Source organism: Microchirus variegatus (assembly GCF_963457635.1).
Source record: "Microchirus variegatus genome assembly, chromosome: 18".
NCBI classification, from domain to species: domain Eukaryota; kingdom Metazoa; phylum Chordata; class Actinopteri; order Pleuronectiformes; family Soleidae; genus Microchirus; species Microchirus variegatus.
This window is the reverse complement of record NC_139819.1, coordinates 13598844-13617485: the sequence shown is the minus strand read 5'-3', so window position 1 is coordinate 13617485 and position 18642 is coordinate 13598844. Positions and strand designations below refer to the sequence as shown.

Below are 18642 nucleotides of genomic sequence, written 5' to 3'. Positions count from 1 at the left end.
CTATACACAGTTATTCTTATAAACACATGCACACCATAAGAATAGTCCACTAAACAGTGAATCTGTCAAATTTCATGATGAGCTGCTAAAGTCGATTTACCAAAATCTCTTGAATTCTTTGTTAGATGCCAGAGGGAGACAAGAAGCCTGCCAAGAGGAGGCATGGGAGCCGGAACCCGGTTCTGGCTCGGGGTATCCAGCGGTACTCCCGCTCTGTCATGTATGCCAGACGGGCCATGTACAAGAGGAAGACTAAAACCACTGAGACCAAGGTGAGTGTGTTGACAATTATGATTTAACTCTTGACACCTCCATAGCTTCAGCATGAATGAGTTGAGATGACGGTCATTATTCATTGTTATTGATTCATTATTGATCAAGAGAAATCTTCATCAGTCATGGTGTCTTTTTTCCACCTCAAATTTTTAAGGCATTTTGTGAAAGAAAAGTAATAAGCAGTCGCATGCGTTTTGATTTAAGTCTTACTTTTTTACTGTTTACTGTTTTAGGTGGAGAAGAAGCTTAAGGAGAAGCCCAGGGCTACTGTTGTCAAGACTGTTGGAGGAGACAAAAACGGAGGCACCCGTGTTGTCAAACTGCGCAAGATGGTGAGTGGTGTGGCTGCTAGTGTCGCATATTTCTCCTCAATGACACCTAAAACCAGAGACATTGAATAATTGCCCTATTGTGTTTCTTCTGTAGCCCCGTTACTACCCCACAGAGGATGTTCCCCGCAAACTGAAGAGCCACGGGAAGAAGCCTTTCAGTCAGCATAAGAGGAACCTGCGTGCCTCAATCACCCCAGGAACGGTCCTCATTCTGCTCACTGGTCGCCACCGTGGAAAGGTGAGAATCATGTCACCTGAATCCAATAATGATGTGATAGTTCTTTCGAAATGTCCTCCTGCAGAAGTTATTATGCAACGGTTGTCAATATGCTGTGAAGTGCTAGGCTATGTACAAAGAAACTAGTCTGCCAATAAACTGGAAGTTAATGTGTCCTAGCACATTCAATGTTTTATTTAATTTTTTAAAGCAATATTACTGAGCAAGTGTGTTAAATGTAGTGATGTGTAGGTTGACCCATGTGTTGGTTGGACTTGAAAGAATAAAGCATTAGGGTGGGTCAGTCAAGAATGACACAGAAGGCACCTTTAGAAATGTTTCACTGCTCTGTATACCCTCTCCTCTCCATGCTGACCAGAGCGGTGTTGTGTTCCAACAACCAGTGACTCAAGTGTGAAGATGCATGTCTTGCTTTTTGCAGTGCAGCCAAACACAAGGCGTAGACACAAATCCAGTTTTTTAAGCAAGGGCTGTTATGTTTAAGGTTAAAAATTGTTTGGTGAGTGTTAAAGTTGATACTCTTTTTACTAGGCTGTGTTAAAGTAGTAAAGGGCATGTCTGATTTGGGAAGTCTGTTCCTTAGTGTTTCATGATTGACAAATTATTAGGGCTCTGCATCTGAAGTGCCTGACCAAGCATGAGTAGAAATCATCCCGTCTCTGAGCCATATCACAGGAGTAGTGAACATATTAAAGGTGGAGGCATGATGTAAACCAAAGGATTCCCTCATCAAAATCTGGCCATCAGCTTTTTTCCATTATTTGAACTACATATTTGACCTCCTAACATGTTAACCTTGAATTCCAGTTGTATTGAAACAAAATAGGCGTCTTAAATCCCAGTGAGCATTTGACAACTGGATGGTTTGAGTCAGTTAATCTGTAATACTTCCTGTTATTCATTGCTCATTATATATGACCATTTCTGATTAAAGCATGGAGTGTATATACTCGCTGTAATAGTTGTCGACCCGTAAATGCTTTATAATGAGCCTGCCTTGGGTTCCTATTTTCACTTAATTCAGCAGAAGTACATATTGTGGGTTTGATATTGGCATAAATACCCCCATCCCTGATAACTTGGTTCACTAGTTGAAGGTCTATTTTGTGTGTTGGCACTAAATATATGGCGTTTGGTTCAGTAATTGGGAGCCCTGTGTATATGAGCATTATAACAATTACCTTTTTTGTTTTTGCAGCGTGTGGTGTTCCTGAAGCAGCTCTCCAGTGGTCTGCTGCTTGTCACTGGTAAGTGACTGTTAAGAAATTGAAGTAATCAACATTTACACAAACTTATTTACAGACATTGTCAGCAAAATGTCAGTTGTCCTCATTCACCCCTTCTTACATCACATGTTCTTGTTTTGCATATTTTAGGCCCTCTTGCTTTGAACAGAGTTCCCCTGCGCAGGGCTCACCAGAAGTTTGTCATCGCCACCAAGACCAAAGTTGACATCACTGGCATGAAGATCCCCAAGACGCTGAGCGACGCTTACTTCAAGAAGAAGAGGCTGAGGAGGCCCCGTCACCAGGAAGGAGAGATCTTTGACACAGAGAAAGAGGTGAGATGACTCCTTTTGTCTCAATACTATATATTTTATATATATGCAATGGGATAGGGGGCTTCCAGCTTAACAGGATCTGATGCTGGTTTTCTTAATTTGCAGAAATACCAGCTGACAGAGCAGAGGAAAGAGGACCAGAAGGCAGTTGATGCTCAGCTCTTGCCGCTCATTAAGAAAATGCCTCAGCTGAAAGGGTACCTGCGCTCTACCTTCTCCCTGTCAAATGGCGTCTACCCACACAAGCTGGTTTTCTAAATGTATTGTAATAAAGAGTACCACCATCTGATGCCATCTCTTGTCCCGTTTGTATTTGTGGTGTAGACTCACCTTAGATATTCCTGACCTATATTAGCTAAAAAAAATAGGAACTTAAGATACAGTGGTTTAATTGCAGGGTCTCCGTGGGGTCTTAAAGTATTAAAGTTGATCAATCAATTTTGGTACAATTAAGGCCCTTTACAACGTCATCCCTGTTTCATTAGGTATTAAGTTTTGTCCAGCGTCTACTGCAAAATGTACACATGGGTGTATTTGTTTTACTCCCTGCAAAAAAAACTGCAGGCATGCTCGCCCTGCAAGATTGACTCAGGGCTGCGCGCGTACATGTGACGTTATGCATCTTGCGATGGTGAACACTGCAAGTGCCTCTGTGTGGTTGTGTTCCATAGATTTTAATTGCAAACTGTATTGTAAGTGAAATGTGTTGCTGATTACAGCTTGAAGTGGACATAAGGTTGTAAAATATTTTTAAGATCTTGGAAAAAGTCTTAAAGGTTTTAAAAATTAACTTCAAGATTCCTGCATATACCCTGACTTGCCTGTTTTGGTCTTGATTTGCAGGAGAAGATAATACTCTTGATAAGGGTAATTGCATGTTCCCAGTTTTGCTGGCAAGATGATGCAGAGCCATTGCTCAGTTATTCTCTCCAACTCCAGTGCAGATGAACTAAAGACCACACTTGAGCCAGTAAGCAATCAAGATTTGTACAATAACAGGAAATGAACAGTGTGTACACCCTAAAACAAGGGTAACACTTCAGTGACATGGATAATTACTTTGTAAAATACTCTCAAAACCGGACATAAAATTAGGAAAAGGCAATAGTATTCCCAGTATTAACTGATGAACTGGAACCAATAATTTGCACATCCACTACTGTGGGATTGTTCTGGTCTGGTGGCTTCAGTTCCCCAGCAGTGTTTTTCCAGTCAGCCAACCCCTTTTGAGGTTGTGGAACCAAACTCCACAGTGCAGACCAAACAACCTTAAGGTTGTAAACAAATCCACCATGCCATGAACATGTGGTGCATTTGGGACTTTTTCTCCTCAATGTTCACTTTGGATGCTGAACTATAAGAATTGAACCTATGGAACTTCACAGCAGTGTTCTCAACTGAGCCACCTGCTCCTTCAGATCAATGACTGTTGAAGTTGAATCTTGGAACTGTAAAACATTAGGTTTGAACTCTGCCTCGGGCTTACAATTCATACAGCACAAGCTATTCTTACTACACTGCATAGTAACACTTTCTTGGTGTTCTTAAGTTGTATTCTTTGGTCTGAAGACCGAATACCCTGATTGTGTGACTGTCACTTAATTTTAAGTTAAGACCTTATAACCTCAGAGATGGTCATCTTCTGACAGAGTGAACTATTGGTCCTGATGCTCTTATGCTAATTTTTGGCATTATTGTTATATTACGTTTCTCATCTTGGTTTTGAATAAAAAAAACGAACTTAAATCCACAATCTCAGTCAGTACTTTAGAGAAACATTTTAAGACTTTTAAAATCAACTTCATCACACAACGAAGACTCACAACTCGGTGACTAAAATACAGGTGGCTGTGACTGTCCACTCATCTTTTATAATAATAATTTTAACACTTGAGTACATATTGTGTTTAATAGTTTTAAACCTTGCCAATATATTTGATCAAACACTGATGACAAACGAAGCAGACATCTGACATTTTGACATCATACTGTACCTTTATTATACCAAGGCATTGAAAATGTCACATACACCACATAGTATAGGATACATAAAGTAAATATAGTGGGACGGGCAGTACTTCTATGTATTTGATATACAAAATATTTAGTAATTTTTGTATTTTATATTAAAATATCGTGCAAGGGCCCCCACAGTGGTGCTTGCACCTTTATTTACCAATGTATTTCTTAATTCCACAGCTGTATCTGCAATTACCTTACTCCGTTTGCTGTCTCGTTTCCTCTCGAAAATTAGCTCTTGACATTATGTTGTCTGCAGTTTGACATTTTCTTGTTGTGTTATTTCTTTTCCTCCTCTCACAATCTTTCGGCTTGAATTTGTTCCATCCTTTTACTTATACTCCAGTGCACCACACCAGTCACTTAGCGATTACAGGAAATTAACTAAAACGACGTGCTTACTGGAACAAGGTTCCAACTTATGTAACATGATAATTACTTTGTAAATTCTTGCAACATAACAGTACAAAGAACATTGGGGAAAAGCAATTAAAGTGTCAGTAATACAGTATGAAGTAGTTTTCATAGCACCTTCACCTTAGAGATGATGCTGGTCTATCAAATGCACACAGACATACACTTACTCTTATGGTGATTGTCATTTAGAAATGTACTAGTTTATTTTAGTGCAAGATGAAATAAGTGAATTGACACCAGCAGACATTGGACCCAGACAGCTTAACAGCTATGCTTTAATAAAAAAATGTCATGTAACAGGACAAAAATAAATAGACGCGTTTCATCTCTTTAACATGGCCATGGGTTTTCTTTTAACCTTAAAACAGAACAAAGTAGAAAGCAGCACAAAAAAAGGCAGCAGCCCCTTGCCAAGGAATGATAAGTGCCTTTATCGAGTCAGTCAGTACTGTATGTATGGTCAAGGTGGTGTTGGAAAAAAAAAAGAAGAATCCTCTCAGCCTGATTTGAACAGCAGAATGGCCACCTGACCCAAGTAGAAGTAGATGAAATGCTTGGTCTCATGAGTCACGTAGCTGCCAAAGTTCCTCCCAACGATGCAATGCCAGGTCGGGTTGTATTTCTTGTCAAACTCCTGTGTGGAACAAAGGAAGATCACACTCAAACATCTTTGGAAATACACTTGGATGCAGGCAGAAACTTGTCTTATCAAGACATCACAGTAGAGCAAAGCATTTATTATGTCGATGATTGAAAATAAAATCAAGTGACAAAACACTAATACCCAGCATTAGAACTAGTTAGTGGTTCGAATGTCGTGGCAGACTGTTATTTATCGAGATTATATATCTTCTAAAAAATCATGTATTGGACACCTTGGATTATTTTGATTGGGCAACTAATGTTCTTACTATTGTAGAGATGACACACAATGTACTTTTTTGGCATCTTTGACACATTTTTGGAAAATAATATAGACAATTTTGCAAAAAAATTGGAGGGGATTCAATCTTGATAACCCCTTCAAAACACAAACATGCTAAGTCACTAACACTTGGGTGTTATACAGTGTGTCAAGCTGTTTCTATGACGATCTTAACTGGAGACTGTCCCTCTCCACTGTGAACAGGAACACCGTCACTGGTGATGTGGATGGTATGTGACTTGTTCCACAGGAACAGTGGAAACAATTGTAACTGCTAATCTGTAGATCTGGCGATGGGTGTGATGGTGTTACCGTTGTTGTTGTTTTTTACCTTTTTGATGTATGCAGCGATATCTTTCTCGATGTTGTACTTCTCCAGGGCCTGAGTGGCGCACTCCACCGCGTCCTGCTGCATGTCCTCCGACATGTCGGCGTTTTTTATCACTGCCTTTCTGTCAGACATGGTTGCCCTGGGAAACCAAAACACAGCGGAGGTCTCGTCATCATCTTCGCAGCAGCATCTCTCGCTCTTTCTCTCCCTCTCTCTCTCTCACTCACGCACTCAAACACACAGATTTGCGCATCTATTCTTATTGGGACTCTGCGTTGACTTCCAGTCATTTGGACGATTACAACTCACATCTATGTCCAAAAACAAGGTCCTCGTGAGGACTAAGGCCGCGTGTTACGTACCAGAATACGGATCAAAAACGAGTGTGAACACACACACACTAGTCCCTCTGTAACTGTGAAGACATTCATTGACATAGTGGATTTCCAAGCCCATTTATCCGAACGATTTATACCTTAACACCTAATGTTATTCTAAACTAAAACACATTTAGAAACCGATTCGTAACCATCTAAAGACAGTTGTGAGTGAGGGCCTGAGGACGCACAACGCTGGCTTTTTAAACATCTGTCCTCGCAGCCTAATAAAGACATGAAGACACACACACACACAGAGCCTAAGCATCCCAACAGTCCCCACCATTATCACTATCGTCGATTCATTCAAATAGTGGATGACAAATGGTAAAAATACAAAACGGCTCGGCAGCGGCGAAGTTATTATATAACACCTGTCAAATGTTACTGGAATTTGCCATTTCTCCAAGGGTTGCATAACAATTTCCATTAGCGTCGAGCTCTCACAAGATGCGCGCTCTGCGTAGTTTCTATGGATACGCAGGATATTTGAGATGATCGCCTAAAATGACCAAAACTTTGGATAAGAAACCGTTCAAACGGAGAGCCAAGTGCACAGAGCACATTGCTGCCACTGGCTAACGCTGCAAAGCAGCAAAAAATAAAAAAATAATACACCAATGACGACCTTAACGTAGAGATTAAACTGGACACCACGCCCACAATTATATACTGTTAAATAATTTAAAAAAAAGACTTAAACAGATGAGGCGCTGCTAGCAACACAAACAGGACATGCGATGTGCGATGATGAAGTCGCTCATTCATCCAGCAAACGGAAAAAAGCGCAGTCTGAGCACAAACCATTGCCGTTTCCACAACAGTGAAGAGATAATAAATTTAAGTGTTTCATAATACACATGCGAGAGTGTAAAATTCACCTGCTAGTGTTCCGGTTGCGGTTTCTCTAGTTTGGAAGGGAATAATGCTCCTCAAGTGACAACTCCCGCGAACTGGTCGACACAAAAGTACTGTGGGTGTATCGGTTGGAGGCTGCTGCCTCGACGTGCTCCTATTCGCTCATATTTACTCACTGGCTCTCGTGATTGGCTGGATGAGGGCGATCTCTCCGGTGTTTCTCTCTGCATTTTATTTCAGACCAGCATGCTTTGCGAGAGGATGGTCGCCGAGGCAACCATAGTAAACAGCTAAACTTTTTACGCCGAGTACACGCACTATATGAGTACTATTTGCATTTTATTGTGTCTTATGAAAAATACTTTTTGTTATTATTGTTCAAAATACAGGATGCTCTATTTTTCTTGATTATTTTAATTTAATTTCACAGATTTGTACAGGAGACCATTAGATTAGAGCCACATGTGAACTTTTTTTGGGGGAAAAAAATCTAGAATTCTGACTAGTTTTTTTCGAAAATAGTTTAACATGTGGCGCTAATCCTCTTCCATACATACATTAATAATGGTCAGTTGGTTTATATCTAGGTGAGAAAGCATTTTATTAACATATTTTTAATTAAAAAAAGAAGCACTGTTGTAAATAAGATAACATATAAGCTGATACTGACTAGTAAACCTCTAGCATTATATGTTCCTCATCGTGGTCACACTGGATGGAAAAACCTTAATGTAACGAATAATCTGTTTTACTTTTGCTTTCATTGTGAACTATACAGTAAGCTTTCATTTACAGGTCAAATTACTTTGTCAAATGACATGACACAAAATGTTTGTTTTTTCCAGAAGATTTTGAAACAAATGATATCAAATCAAATAAAACACTGACACTTATTTTTTATCCTCACCCATTTATTTTACTCACACAAAGATAACAATCAGACATTCACACCCTGGCTTTTTTTTTTTTTAAATATCACCAACATACAAATCAAATGTCCCACTGCACAAACTAAATGTGATTTATTTCTTGACACATAATTTTCACACAAACTCATTCCACAGATTCAAGTTTCTCAGCGTAACAGACGTTTTCACACATCAAACACTAGGGGAAAAACATTGTCTCATTGTCCAAATATGGTTGTCTTTAACTAGAAACTGAGCCAATTTTCCACTGTTGCTGTTTAAATCAGTGGATCATGTTCTTCTGAATTGGCCAAAAAATAAACAGGTCTGTATACAGACTTATGTTTCAATGGTGAATATATTTTTATAAAAATACCTATGATACAGCAGCAATACTGCTTTCATCTGCATGTGTAACAATAACCACTCATTAAAACACCTGCACACCACACAGCCAAAGTACTGAAGGCTACAACCGTCACAGTAGTTGTGATGAAAATGGTAACAGAAGCCAGTCATCCTTAAAACTGATCCTCCCAGGTTTTACAATTAACCTTTTCTGGAATATTAAAAACTAACATGCACGTGTTCTGGACAAAATAATAAATTACAGTGGAGTATAATTTAAAAACCTGCTAAAACATTTTGAGAACATACGCCTTCATACATGCTCAATGAGAATAAGACTTAAGTAAAAAACTAATTAAATTTGTTGAGTGTTTAAAAAATGTCATGATGGAGGTAACTTAAACTCAAGATACAACCCCCCCCCAAACAAATAATACAAATGCCATTCATATTTGTTTTCTTTTCAGTTACATATTTGAATAATACACGTCAGACACACTTCGGATTCTGTCTGCTGTCAAGTTGTAGCCCCTAAATACAAATACAGCCACTTCACTGGCTGCGTTCCTTTGGCTCTCTGTACTTGTAGTGGATGTAATCAAAGATGTCTTTCTCACTATCCACCAACAGAGGCTCCCCTGCAACACCTATAAAAGATGAAAAATAATATACACAATATTAAAAAACATGAAAGCAAGTGTCAGTGATTTCTTGGCAGAAGTAACTCTGTGATAGACCGCAGTTCATGCCATACTCTGAAGATCTGAGACTCACCAGTGACCCCAAGTGGTCGTAGGGTGTACTCATTAAGAGTGAAGCCCTTCTCCAGAGCATGAGTTCTCATATTTTTATTGAAGATATCACTTCCAGTGAAATAAAGGACTCCACAGTAGTACTGATCATTGGGAATTAATCTTTGGGAAAGGACAGGAAAGGACAGTTACGGACAGAGCAGGAACAAATAACTTACTAGAAGAATACATTTATAAAGGAGAGAGTTCCCTCTTTATTTTTGGGGGGTGTTATTTCCAAATTGATAAGATCGACCTGGGCCAGTTTGGTAACAAAGGTTAAGGAAATGTGCTATTCTACTGTATTTTGTCTTAATATATAATTAAAACACATATCCTTGTAATACTGAGAGCAACACAAAGCAGGGCACCTGATATCAATGCGCCTGTGGAGGTATTCTTCCTCATCTTCATCACTCTGCTGCAGTTGGCAGACTCCCTATAAAAAAGAACATTGTGACCTGAGTCATGCGCTCCATGGCATGGGTAGAGTTACTGTGCTAACTGTGTTACCAGTCACAACATCAGAAACATACAGATGAGCACATGACACTAAATAAGCAACAGCCTCACCATGAACTTAGTTTCTCCTTTAGACAGAGTGTCTGTCACAAACCCAATAGACTCCAAATGATCGACCACATCATGGAGGAGTTTAGGCTGGAAAAGCAAAAGGGAACATAAATAAGGAAAGGATTGAACATGAATCCAAGCAAAGCTTTGCATTTACTACACTGCAGTAGAGAAGAATCTTACCTGCTTCTGAGTCTCAGAGGTGTAGTCTGGGTGGGTCAGCAAAATATCAATATCACCACTCGAGGCAGCACCTGGAAATTATGAACCCAAAACTCAATATCATGATAACGAGAGTTTGGACCATCATTAACTGACCACTGGGGGACTTTTTTTTTTTACCTCTCCTGTAACTTCCACAGATTGTTCCAATGTATTCAGTGTCAATTTCCTCCAACTCTCCAAGAATCAGGGTCTGAAATAAAACCAGTAGTACACAGAAAACAACATTCAGTATAAAACTCATCTGAAAATAAGAGATTAATATAAAACGCAATCATCACCTCCATCTTTTCCATTTCAGTACGTGGGATCCTTTTCTCAAACTCCTCAAAGTACCTGAATGTAACAACATAACCCATGAGACAGTGACATTGATACTGATGAATTTCATGATAAATACCTTTGTTCCACAATGAACTGAATAAAATGATTAAAGGGCGGTAAAGAAAAAAACTTACTTGAGTCCAATCTGTTGGTGGTGGTTTAGTTTGTGCTCGATCTTTTTAAGATCTACAAACACAACAAAAACAATTGAGTGTGCAACATTGTGTGTGTGTGTGAGTCTATAATTTGGTGTAATGCAAGTCAACTGCAAAACCAACCGTCTAATGTCTTCACCCCGTCTTCAAAGAATTTCCTGGCAGCAGCAGGGCTGAAATAAATATAAATGAAAAATAAATACACATTTTTCTGCTATCATGAACACATAAAGCACTACATTGTGAGCATTCATACAAAATATTAGTTTTTAATGAGAGTTAGATGAAAATATGATTTGATTAGAAACAATAGAGACATACCCAATTCCAGTAACTCTTGTGAGGAGGTTGATTGAAGTGCTCGTGTCATCAGTTCGAATCTAGATTAAAAAAAAAAAAAAAAAAATGTAGATACCAATGTAGTGTGGTAAAATCATTAAACACATATGAAGTGTGTCATCAATTGTGTATTTCAGTGCAAAAAAAAGCTAACCTTTTCCAGTTTCCGTAGTTTACCAGTTTGCAGGAACTCATCAATCTTTTCAGCTATTTTAGCTCCAACACCATCCTGTTGAAATGTGAAAACAAACACGAGGGTGCTGAATAGTGTGTGATGTGTAGCGGTTATGTAAGATGTCCAGAGTAGCTGTTGACAAATATTTTCAGGCTGCAGCAAAGGGCACCACATAACACACAACCACAGCAACATGAAAACACTATTGTTTGGGAAAACAAACATCAGTACATGAAACGGAACAGTCGGAATGGAATAAAGATCAAGTACTTTATTCATAAATGCACGACATACATTCAGAACAATATTGATCACCCTGGGCAGCCCATGGCCAAGAGAAAAGGAATTGGGCTTTGGGCTTGTCAGTGGGTCAAGGGCCCCTTGTTGTTTGTTGATAAGTGCTGCCCACTGCTCTCTGCGCCCGGTCTGTATGTGTTCACTACTGGTGTGTGTAAAAAGGATGGGTTAAATGCAGAGGTCAAATTCACCATCTAATTCTAATTTCCAGTGTTTTCATCTTAATACTGTTGCACAGTATAACCCTATCCAGTGTTAAATGTACGCCAGGATTTTACGGTGTGTCCATTTGAACTATTACTAGAACACCGGCAGCAGTTCTTTACACATTTCCTGCATGCCACAAATCTATTATAGTGTTATTTACAAATACATTAAAAGTGTATACAGTGCATAGATACATACCAGCTTTTTGGCCTCTTCACCACTTTTGATCTTTTGAGGATACTTTGAAATGGTAGACGCTGCTTTCCTGGTTACAAAGCACAAGAGTGGGGGTTATGTAATTGGAAAAAACAAACAAACAAAAAAACAGTAATAAACATCTATGATTGGATTTCTGTTACAAGGTTTTGTCAGAATTTAGCCAATAAATTATTGTGAAGCTGACAGTGTTCAACATCAATAACCTTATTTTAAATATTATAATATTATATATTGTTAGAAGCTTTTTTTTTTATATATATCATTTTGAACAAATAATAAATTAAACAGTGGGAACTTCAAGCTGCAGTTGCTTCATTTAAGCAATAAATGGATGTAGTTCATGTCGTCTTGAACACTGATTAAACATAGAGACATTTCACAAATCTAAGTGTGTTTGAAATTGGCATAAACATAAAATCAATAAAGTTAGAACAATTAAATATCAGCCTTTGTTTTATCTTCTTCTGTACCTATTTAGACTAGCTACTGTCTGGTCAGGAAATTGTCTTTTGCTGATATTAAATACCTTATCTTACTTAAGTGTTGTACTTTTCTAATATTAAGTATTATTGACACGATGGCCCAATTGCTTGCATAATGCTGATAACTGACTTTAATAATAATAATAATAATAATAATAATATAATAATAATAATAAGACTCATGAAAGATACATGGTAGTAAAATGTTTATTATTAGTAAAAAAAGGGTTATTACGTCTCATTGACTTCGCATCCATTAATAATTAAATCAAAACAAAGCTCATTCACTGCAGAACCTTCACATCTTACCTGTATGCATTGTACTTGTGTATGGCTCTGTTGACATTTTTCTCATAATTGGCCAGTTCTGGAAACAGAAGATATTGCATTGATTATGTGTCATTGTTTATAGAAGGGCATTTAAATGGACAGAACAGTGGCTACAAATAAACACCCCGGATATTCATTCTAAGCTAACAGGATTAAGAATTTAAATAAACAAGCGGTAAACAAGGGTCACCAAGCAATGTTTGACAAATGCACGAGTGCACAAATAATATTTCACTTCTCAAACTGAGCGTAGCTTTGAAGCTAGCTACTGTTAGCCAAGAGTAACCGTACGACTGCTCTATACGTACCGACAAGAAAGTCAGTTATTCCCTCATTCGGAGATTCCTGTGGCGCTTTCCTCTTGCTCATTGTGAATTTGACAAACTCTAGAGAGTTATCTATGAATACGAACAGCCTCGTGTGTGAGGAAAGAAGTTAGGACCCCTTAAAGAGCTGAGATAGCTTTTAGCACATTAGCTCACCCCCACCGAACGAACAATGAAAGACGTGGAAGAAGAAGGGTCGAACGTAATACGTCACAAAGATCAGGAACCGAGCAGAACAAAAAAGCAGCTAAAACAGTTGATAGTTGCACGATGTTTTATGTCTTTACTTGCCTTACTATTTAGTAATCTTGCTTGTACTATCTATTTATTTATTTTTGTGTCTATTTACTCATGCTTTTCTACTTATTTTATATACATATTCTCCATTATTTAGTCACAATGTTTGGAATGTTTCAAATAAAGTGTATTATTTTATTTAGTTAGTTATTTATCTTTTAAAAAAACTTTACCATTGACAAAAAATTGCATTAAAATTGATAATTATTGAAAAATCTTTAGCAGTATGAGTGTACATGTTTTGGCCAGTATCCTTCCATCTTTCTATTGTTTGTTTTACATTATCCTTTTATCCTTTTATTTTTGTAGAATTATTAAGACTCTTTAATTGTATTATGTTAATTTGCCTGGAACAGAAGGAACAGAATTGGGCTCGTAACTGGAAGGTTGCTGGTTCAATCCTGGAATAGGCCAAGGGTTGGGGTTCCCCTGAGCAAGGCACCCAATCCCCCCATTGCTCCCTGGGCGCAGATGAGTGCTGCCCACTGCTCCTGTGCCTGGCTTCTCTCACAAGGATGAGTTCAAATTCAACAAATTCACTATCACTAATTAGTGTGTATGCAAAAAATGATTAATTCTAATTCTATGTATGAACAGCGCCACATAATGGAGACTTCTATCAATGAATATTGAGTCAGTGCACTGAATGACAAGGAACTGATGTAAACATGGTTTGATAACAATGACTGAAAATGTATTTTTTCTGTCATATGGCATTTATCATTTTCAACAGCACAAAGTAACTCGGCGTATGTCATTGAGAACAAGAGCTCACACAGGTCTCACATTTACATGTATGTAATTGTTGATCTATGAACAATTCATAGTACGTTGTCACTGCAATACAGGAAATAAAAAGCATGTCTTTTTATAGCAAAAAATAAAATTACAAAATAAATGCACCATGGTGCATCTTTTTGCACCATCTTTCAAAAGCATCATTACTGTTGAGGTGTCAAAATGTATAGTATAGTAGAAGTGTAGTATAGTAGAAAGTAAATAACGCCTGACAGATTATTACATTATGGTACAATCCTAGATAAAGCTTATGTTATGGGGTGATAACCGCTATAATACATTCTGATCAACATAAACAATTGATAATGTAGGAAACAGCAGACAATAGTAGAGACCTGTTTGCATGAATGTGCAAAAGCATTGAAAACATAATGTGCACATGTGACTGAATGATATGGAGGTTGTACAAGTAGTAATACAAATTTAAATTTTGGATCTGACAAAAACTGTAAAAAACATGGCGAGTTTTGATTAAAAATGTCATGTCAAATAATCACACTTCTGTGACTATTGTAAATTAAACTGCATGTTATTCAATAACATGTCATCTGAACAATATTCAGTAACACTTTTAAAACCATGTATTTCAAGCTTTAGTGTTATGTTTTCATAATGCATCTACAAACTACAGAAAAAACACTCAGAGAGCGCAAACCTCTGCTGAAGCCACACATCTCAATAAGTCAGTCAAGTCCATTTATGGGATCATCTCTTCCTCTTCCTTCCCTCTCCTCCTCCTCTTCATCTGTGTGTGTTATGAATCTATTTTTACATAAACTTTGTCCCTGGAGAATATTTTAATGGCCTCCTCTATTTCAGAAAGCCTACAGTCAAGGTGAGCTCTTCGCGAGCGAACACTCAGATTGTCGGCTTTGAGAGGAAGAGAGAGCAGCTCATCCACCAGGGAGCGATGGGCTGAGGGGGAAAAAGAATCAGAAAGTGGAGTTAGAATGGCCAGTATCCATGGCACGTTCACTATTTCAAGTGAATATCATCATCGTAAATGTGAGGACGGAGATGAAGAGCAACACAGCTATCCATACTCTCTTTGAGGGATTTCAGTGTCTCCTGCCTCTCGCTCTCAGGCATCGGCGTGTGACCAGCTGGGGTTCTAGGATCAGGTGTGTTCCTCCTCCTTTCCTCCTCCTCTTTTCGCCATTGTTCCTTCCTTTCCTCAAGACTGTACGTGTTTGTTGAAGACACAGATCAGACACAATGCCACAAACAAAAGGACTTAAATGTAGGACATGGCTTTAAAAGTACTCACTACTGAGGCACCTGTCCCTTGACTGCACTGGGTACAGGCGTATTTCTGAGGTTTGTCAGTGACTGGGACCGACGCAGCACAGTTTTCCCTGCAGCCTTGGCATTATGTCTGATGAAGTCGATGGTCTGACCTTCCACCTGTAACTATCCACATATAATAATGTACTGAATTCAAAACAAACCAGAAATAGTGCAAAGTGGCATTAAATTGGCCATAAAATCCTCCTAATGTCACAGACTCAGGAATAATATTCATATAACAAACTGAACTCACCAACAACAACAGTACAGCCAAAATATTTGCATTAAAAAAAATATTTTGCAGACTGCAAATCATGTTTATGTTTTGAAATAATGTTTTGGCATGTGGCGCCACCTACCGCCGTCTACCAGTCATTGCAGCCAGTAGAGTCTCAGCTGCTGAGCAACCACGGGTTGCCAGTTACGTCAGAAAACAAAACCAAAAGACCTCGGTATTTTGAATTTGAATGTAGTAACCGTTTTTGGCCACATTCTTACATATGGCGCCTTTAAAGCAAGCAAAACGCCATAGTCATGTTAGTTGTTTAAGAAACATTTTGGAGCATATCAATGTCACAATCCTCACTTGCAAATCCCGGTCACGTGTATCGATGCAGGACGCAGTGCGCCGCAGAGCTACAGAAGACGTTTTGGAGCGAGGTCTCGGTGGAGCAGAAGAGTGTGCCTTCAGATAATTTTGACACTGTGGTTTAGTGGTTGGACTAGAAATCTGTGTGGAAGAGACGGGATCAAAAATGATGCTGAGGAATGAGTCATCGCTCGCTGATATCTCGAGGCATGTTTCTTACCTGTAGCTGGACCACGACCTTTGATGGGACATTCTCGTATTTGGAGGACGTCCAGAGAGCTTTGACTGGAACGGGATGGGATTGTGCTCTCACAGCCTCCTGCTCTTTGCAGCGTCTCTGGATTTCTCGAAGACGACGCACGTTCTCCTTACAAAAATCATGCGCTCGCAACTCTAAAGGATTAAATAACAAAATGTTTTTGGACTTTTGTTATATTCGCTATCTAAATGGATAAAACATGAATGTAGTAATAATGAGGTTTATGGAAGGCAGGGGATCTGAAAAATCAACTGCACTCACTCTGTTTTGGAACAGGGGAAACTGAAACACCATCTAGTTTGAGTAGTTGCCCCATTACTCCTCTTTGTCCTCGTTCCAGAATATGAGTAGCATTAGGCCTGACTCGGGGAGGGTGTGCTGGGGAGCGGGCGCTGTAGCTGCCGGGGTACAACACAGGGTCTGGAGCAAGAGGCCCTGAGAGCAGGGCCAAAGTCTCACCATGGTGTCCTTCTAAACGACCACGAGCTGGAAGCAGACACAAAAGTTGATATTTTTGTGGACATATGTGAAATTCACCACAACTTCACCAACAACTTGTTGAGTCTTGTTGCTGTTATATCTTTAAAAAAAGAAGCTACTCTGCAGCCAGAGATATTCTTTTTACTAATCCAATTCAACAAATGCATACCCTTTGATTAAAGGGTGATTTTAGTGTAATATAGATTGTACCTGTGGCAGGACGTCGGTAATTTTGAGGAAACAGAGAGGGATCCGGAGGAATTGGACCAGATATTGATGAAGGTCCCTCACACATCTGAAGCTTTTCAACTGAGAGAAAGCCAAGCACAGTTTTAGAGTATCAGTTAGAGCAATAAAATAACTTGACCACTTAGCCCTTTAGTTATGTTCATTCAGGTATAACTGACCTATTCATGATATAGTGGTGGAAAGTTGTACAATTCATGCCAGAGCTACTCGGTAAATTGATAATTCATCGATTAATAAATTCTTTGTCGACTATTTTGACAATCAATGAATCCCTTTTTTTTTCCATTATTAAAACAAGTTTTCAGATTGTTCAGCTTCTTAAATGTCATTATTTTCTGGTTTCTTTGCTCCATATAACAAAGAAATCATGAAAACTGAATAGTGGTTTTGGTTTGTGGTTTGTAAACATCGTTATTTCCAGATTTCAACATTTTTCAACATTTTATGACATTTTATTACTAAACGATGACTCGATTATTTTGACAGATTAATCATTGTTAAAATAATTCTTATGTGCAGCCTTGGTGGTATCTAAACGTGCTGTAAACACAGGTTAAACACCACCTTCAGGAGGTAACATTACATCCATACAGACATTCATTAATGTAGTAGAAAATGTGCGTTTCTACATTGCTGTCGCCTTTGATCTGTGACTTTTTTTATCTTGCCTGCCCTTGATCTGCCCTGAAAAAATTTTAAATAAAAAAATAAAAAAATATTTTTTTCCCAATGATTTTGAGAAAGTACTGAAAGAGCCTTGAACTGGTGAGTGAGTATATGAAGCGTCGAAATAAGGAGTTGGCGACCAAATTAAAAACAAAATCATAATAATGACATTAATAACTTAATTGACACAGCAATAGTTAGCAATCCACTCACACTGTACACGCTCTGTCGACGAATTCACGCTGTAAAATGGTAACGCTAAATAAATAAAACACATGTGCACGAGCCAACATCAAACACCTGTGGCCGCCTGTGACCGAACAGAGCGATACATTAAAATGTTTTTACCTTCAATATCTGTTTATCTCCGTTTATCCGTTGAGGATTTTGTGCACGCGCAATGGTGACGCCAAGGTATCAACTCCAGTTTCAGTCGTCCTCACCATGGCAACGGTGCAGCAGCACATAGAAATAGACGTCAAAGAGAGACATGCTATAACTGGAGTTTTGTTTTTTAAATTTGTTTAAATTTGTTTTTAGAGCGGGTTTGCTAGATTGTAAATACGTAGTTTTAGTTTATGTTGTATTAGTGTTAGTTTGTGTGACATGATCATGTTTCCCTGGCCTCGTTCCTCCAGTGTCGGTACAATCTATCACACCTATTTCTGTGTGTATTTGTAGCGTCTGTGTCCCTGAGCTTTGTCTTCCAGGCTGTCTAAAGGCAGTCTGCCCTTCACTAATTCAGCCCCTAACCTCCGCACACGTCTCTAATCACATGAAACCCAGCTATTTTCTGCTAATATGCTTTTATATTCATACATGGAGGTGGTCGCTGGAAGGTGCAGCGTTTACAACCTTCCTGACAGATAAGTCGCGGAACATAAACACCATAAACACCAAAAACACTGCTGTCACCAGCAAACCGTTATTACCACCTAGCGGTGGAAGGGGCGCATTGCACCGCATTCATATTTTAGGAAACGATTT

At 38.7% G+C, this 18642-nt stretch overlaps 4 protein-coding genes across 4 annotated transcripts; 1 reads left to right on the top strand and 3 right to left on the bottom strand.

Annotated features, from left to right (window-relative positions):
- Positions 1-125: 125 nt before the first annotated feature.
- Positions 126-2696, top strand: rpl6 (ribosomal protein L6; the record flags this gene model as incomplete). Its single annotated transcript, XM_083905345.1, has 6 exons — positions 126-272; positions 510-608; positions 703-846; positions 2045-2093; positions 2223-2407; positions 2513-2696. 6 exons carry the CDS (start codon positions 126-128, stop codon positions 2663-2665), a joined length of 777 nt encoding a protein of 258 aa, XP_083761471.1. The 3' UTR covers positions 2666-2696.
- A 2398-nt stretch (positions 2697-5094) lies between these two features.
- Positions 5095-7469, bottom strand: dynll1 (dynein, light chain, LC8-type 1). The gene is made up of 3 exons (XM_083904415.1): positions 7358-7469; positions 6100-6238; positions 5095-5477 (listed from the first exon to the last, which is right to left on the bottom strand). The coding sequence occupies exons 2-3, from the start codon at positions 6229-6231 to the stop codon at positions 5340-5342; spliced, it is 270 nt and encodes an 89-aa protein (XP_083760541.1). The 5' UTR covers positions 6232-6238; positions 7358-7469; the 3' UTR covers positions 5095-5339.
- A 777-nt stretch (positions 7470-8246) lies between these two features.
- Positions 8247-13185, bottom strand: polb (polymerase (DNA directed), beta). Its single transcript, XM_083905402.1, has 14 exons — positions 13013-13185; positions 12684-12741; positions 11872-11938; positions 11149-11223; positions 10977-11035; positions 10779-10828; positions 10635-10686; positions 10458-10512; positions 10297-10369; positions 10138-10208; positions 9955-10041; positions 9753-9820; positions 9365-9504; positions 8247-9237 (listed from the first exon to the last, which is right to left on the bottom strand). Exons 1-14 carry the CDS (start codon positions 13071-13073, stop codon positions 9143-9145), a joined length of 1011 nt encoding a protein of 336 aa, XP_083761528.1. The 5' UTR covers positions 13074-13185; the 3' UTR covers positions 8247-9142.
- Positions 13186-14287: 1102 nt separating this feature from the next.
- Positions 14288-18087, bottom strand: enkd1 (enkurin domain containing 1). The gene is made up of 8 exons (XM_083904461.1): positions 18004-18087; positions 16951-17049; positions 16522-16746; positions 16222-16394; positions 15999-16142; positions 15393-15535; positions 15169-15305; positions 14288-15040 (listed from the first exon to the last, which is right to left on the bottom strand). The coding sequence occupies exons 2-8, from the start codon at positions 17033-17035 to the stop codon at positions 14880-14882; spliced, it is 1068 nt and encodes a 355-aa protein (XP_083760587.1). The 5' UTR covers positions 17036-17049; positions 18004-18087; the 3' UTR covers positions 14288-14879.
- Positions 18088-18642: the final 555 nt, after the last annotated feature.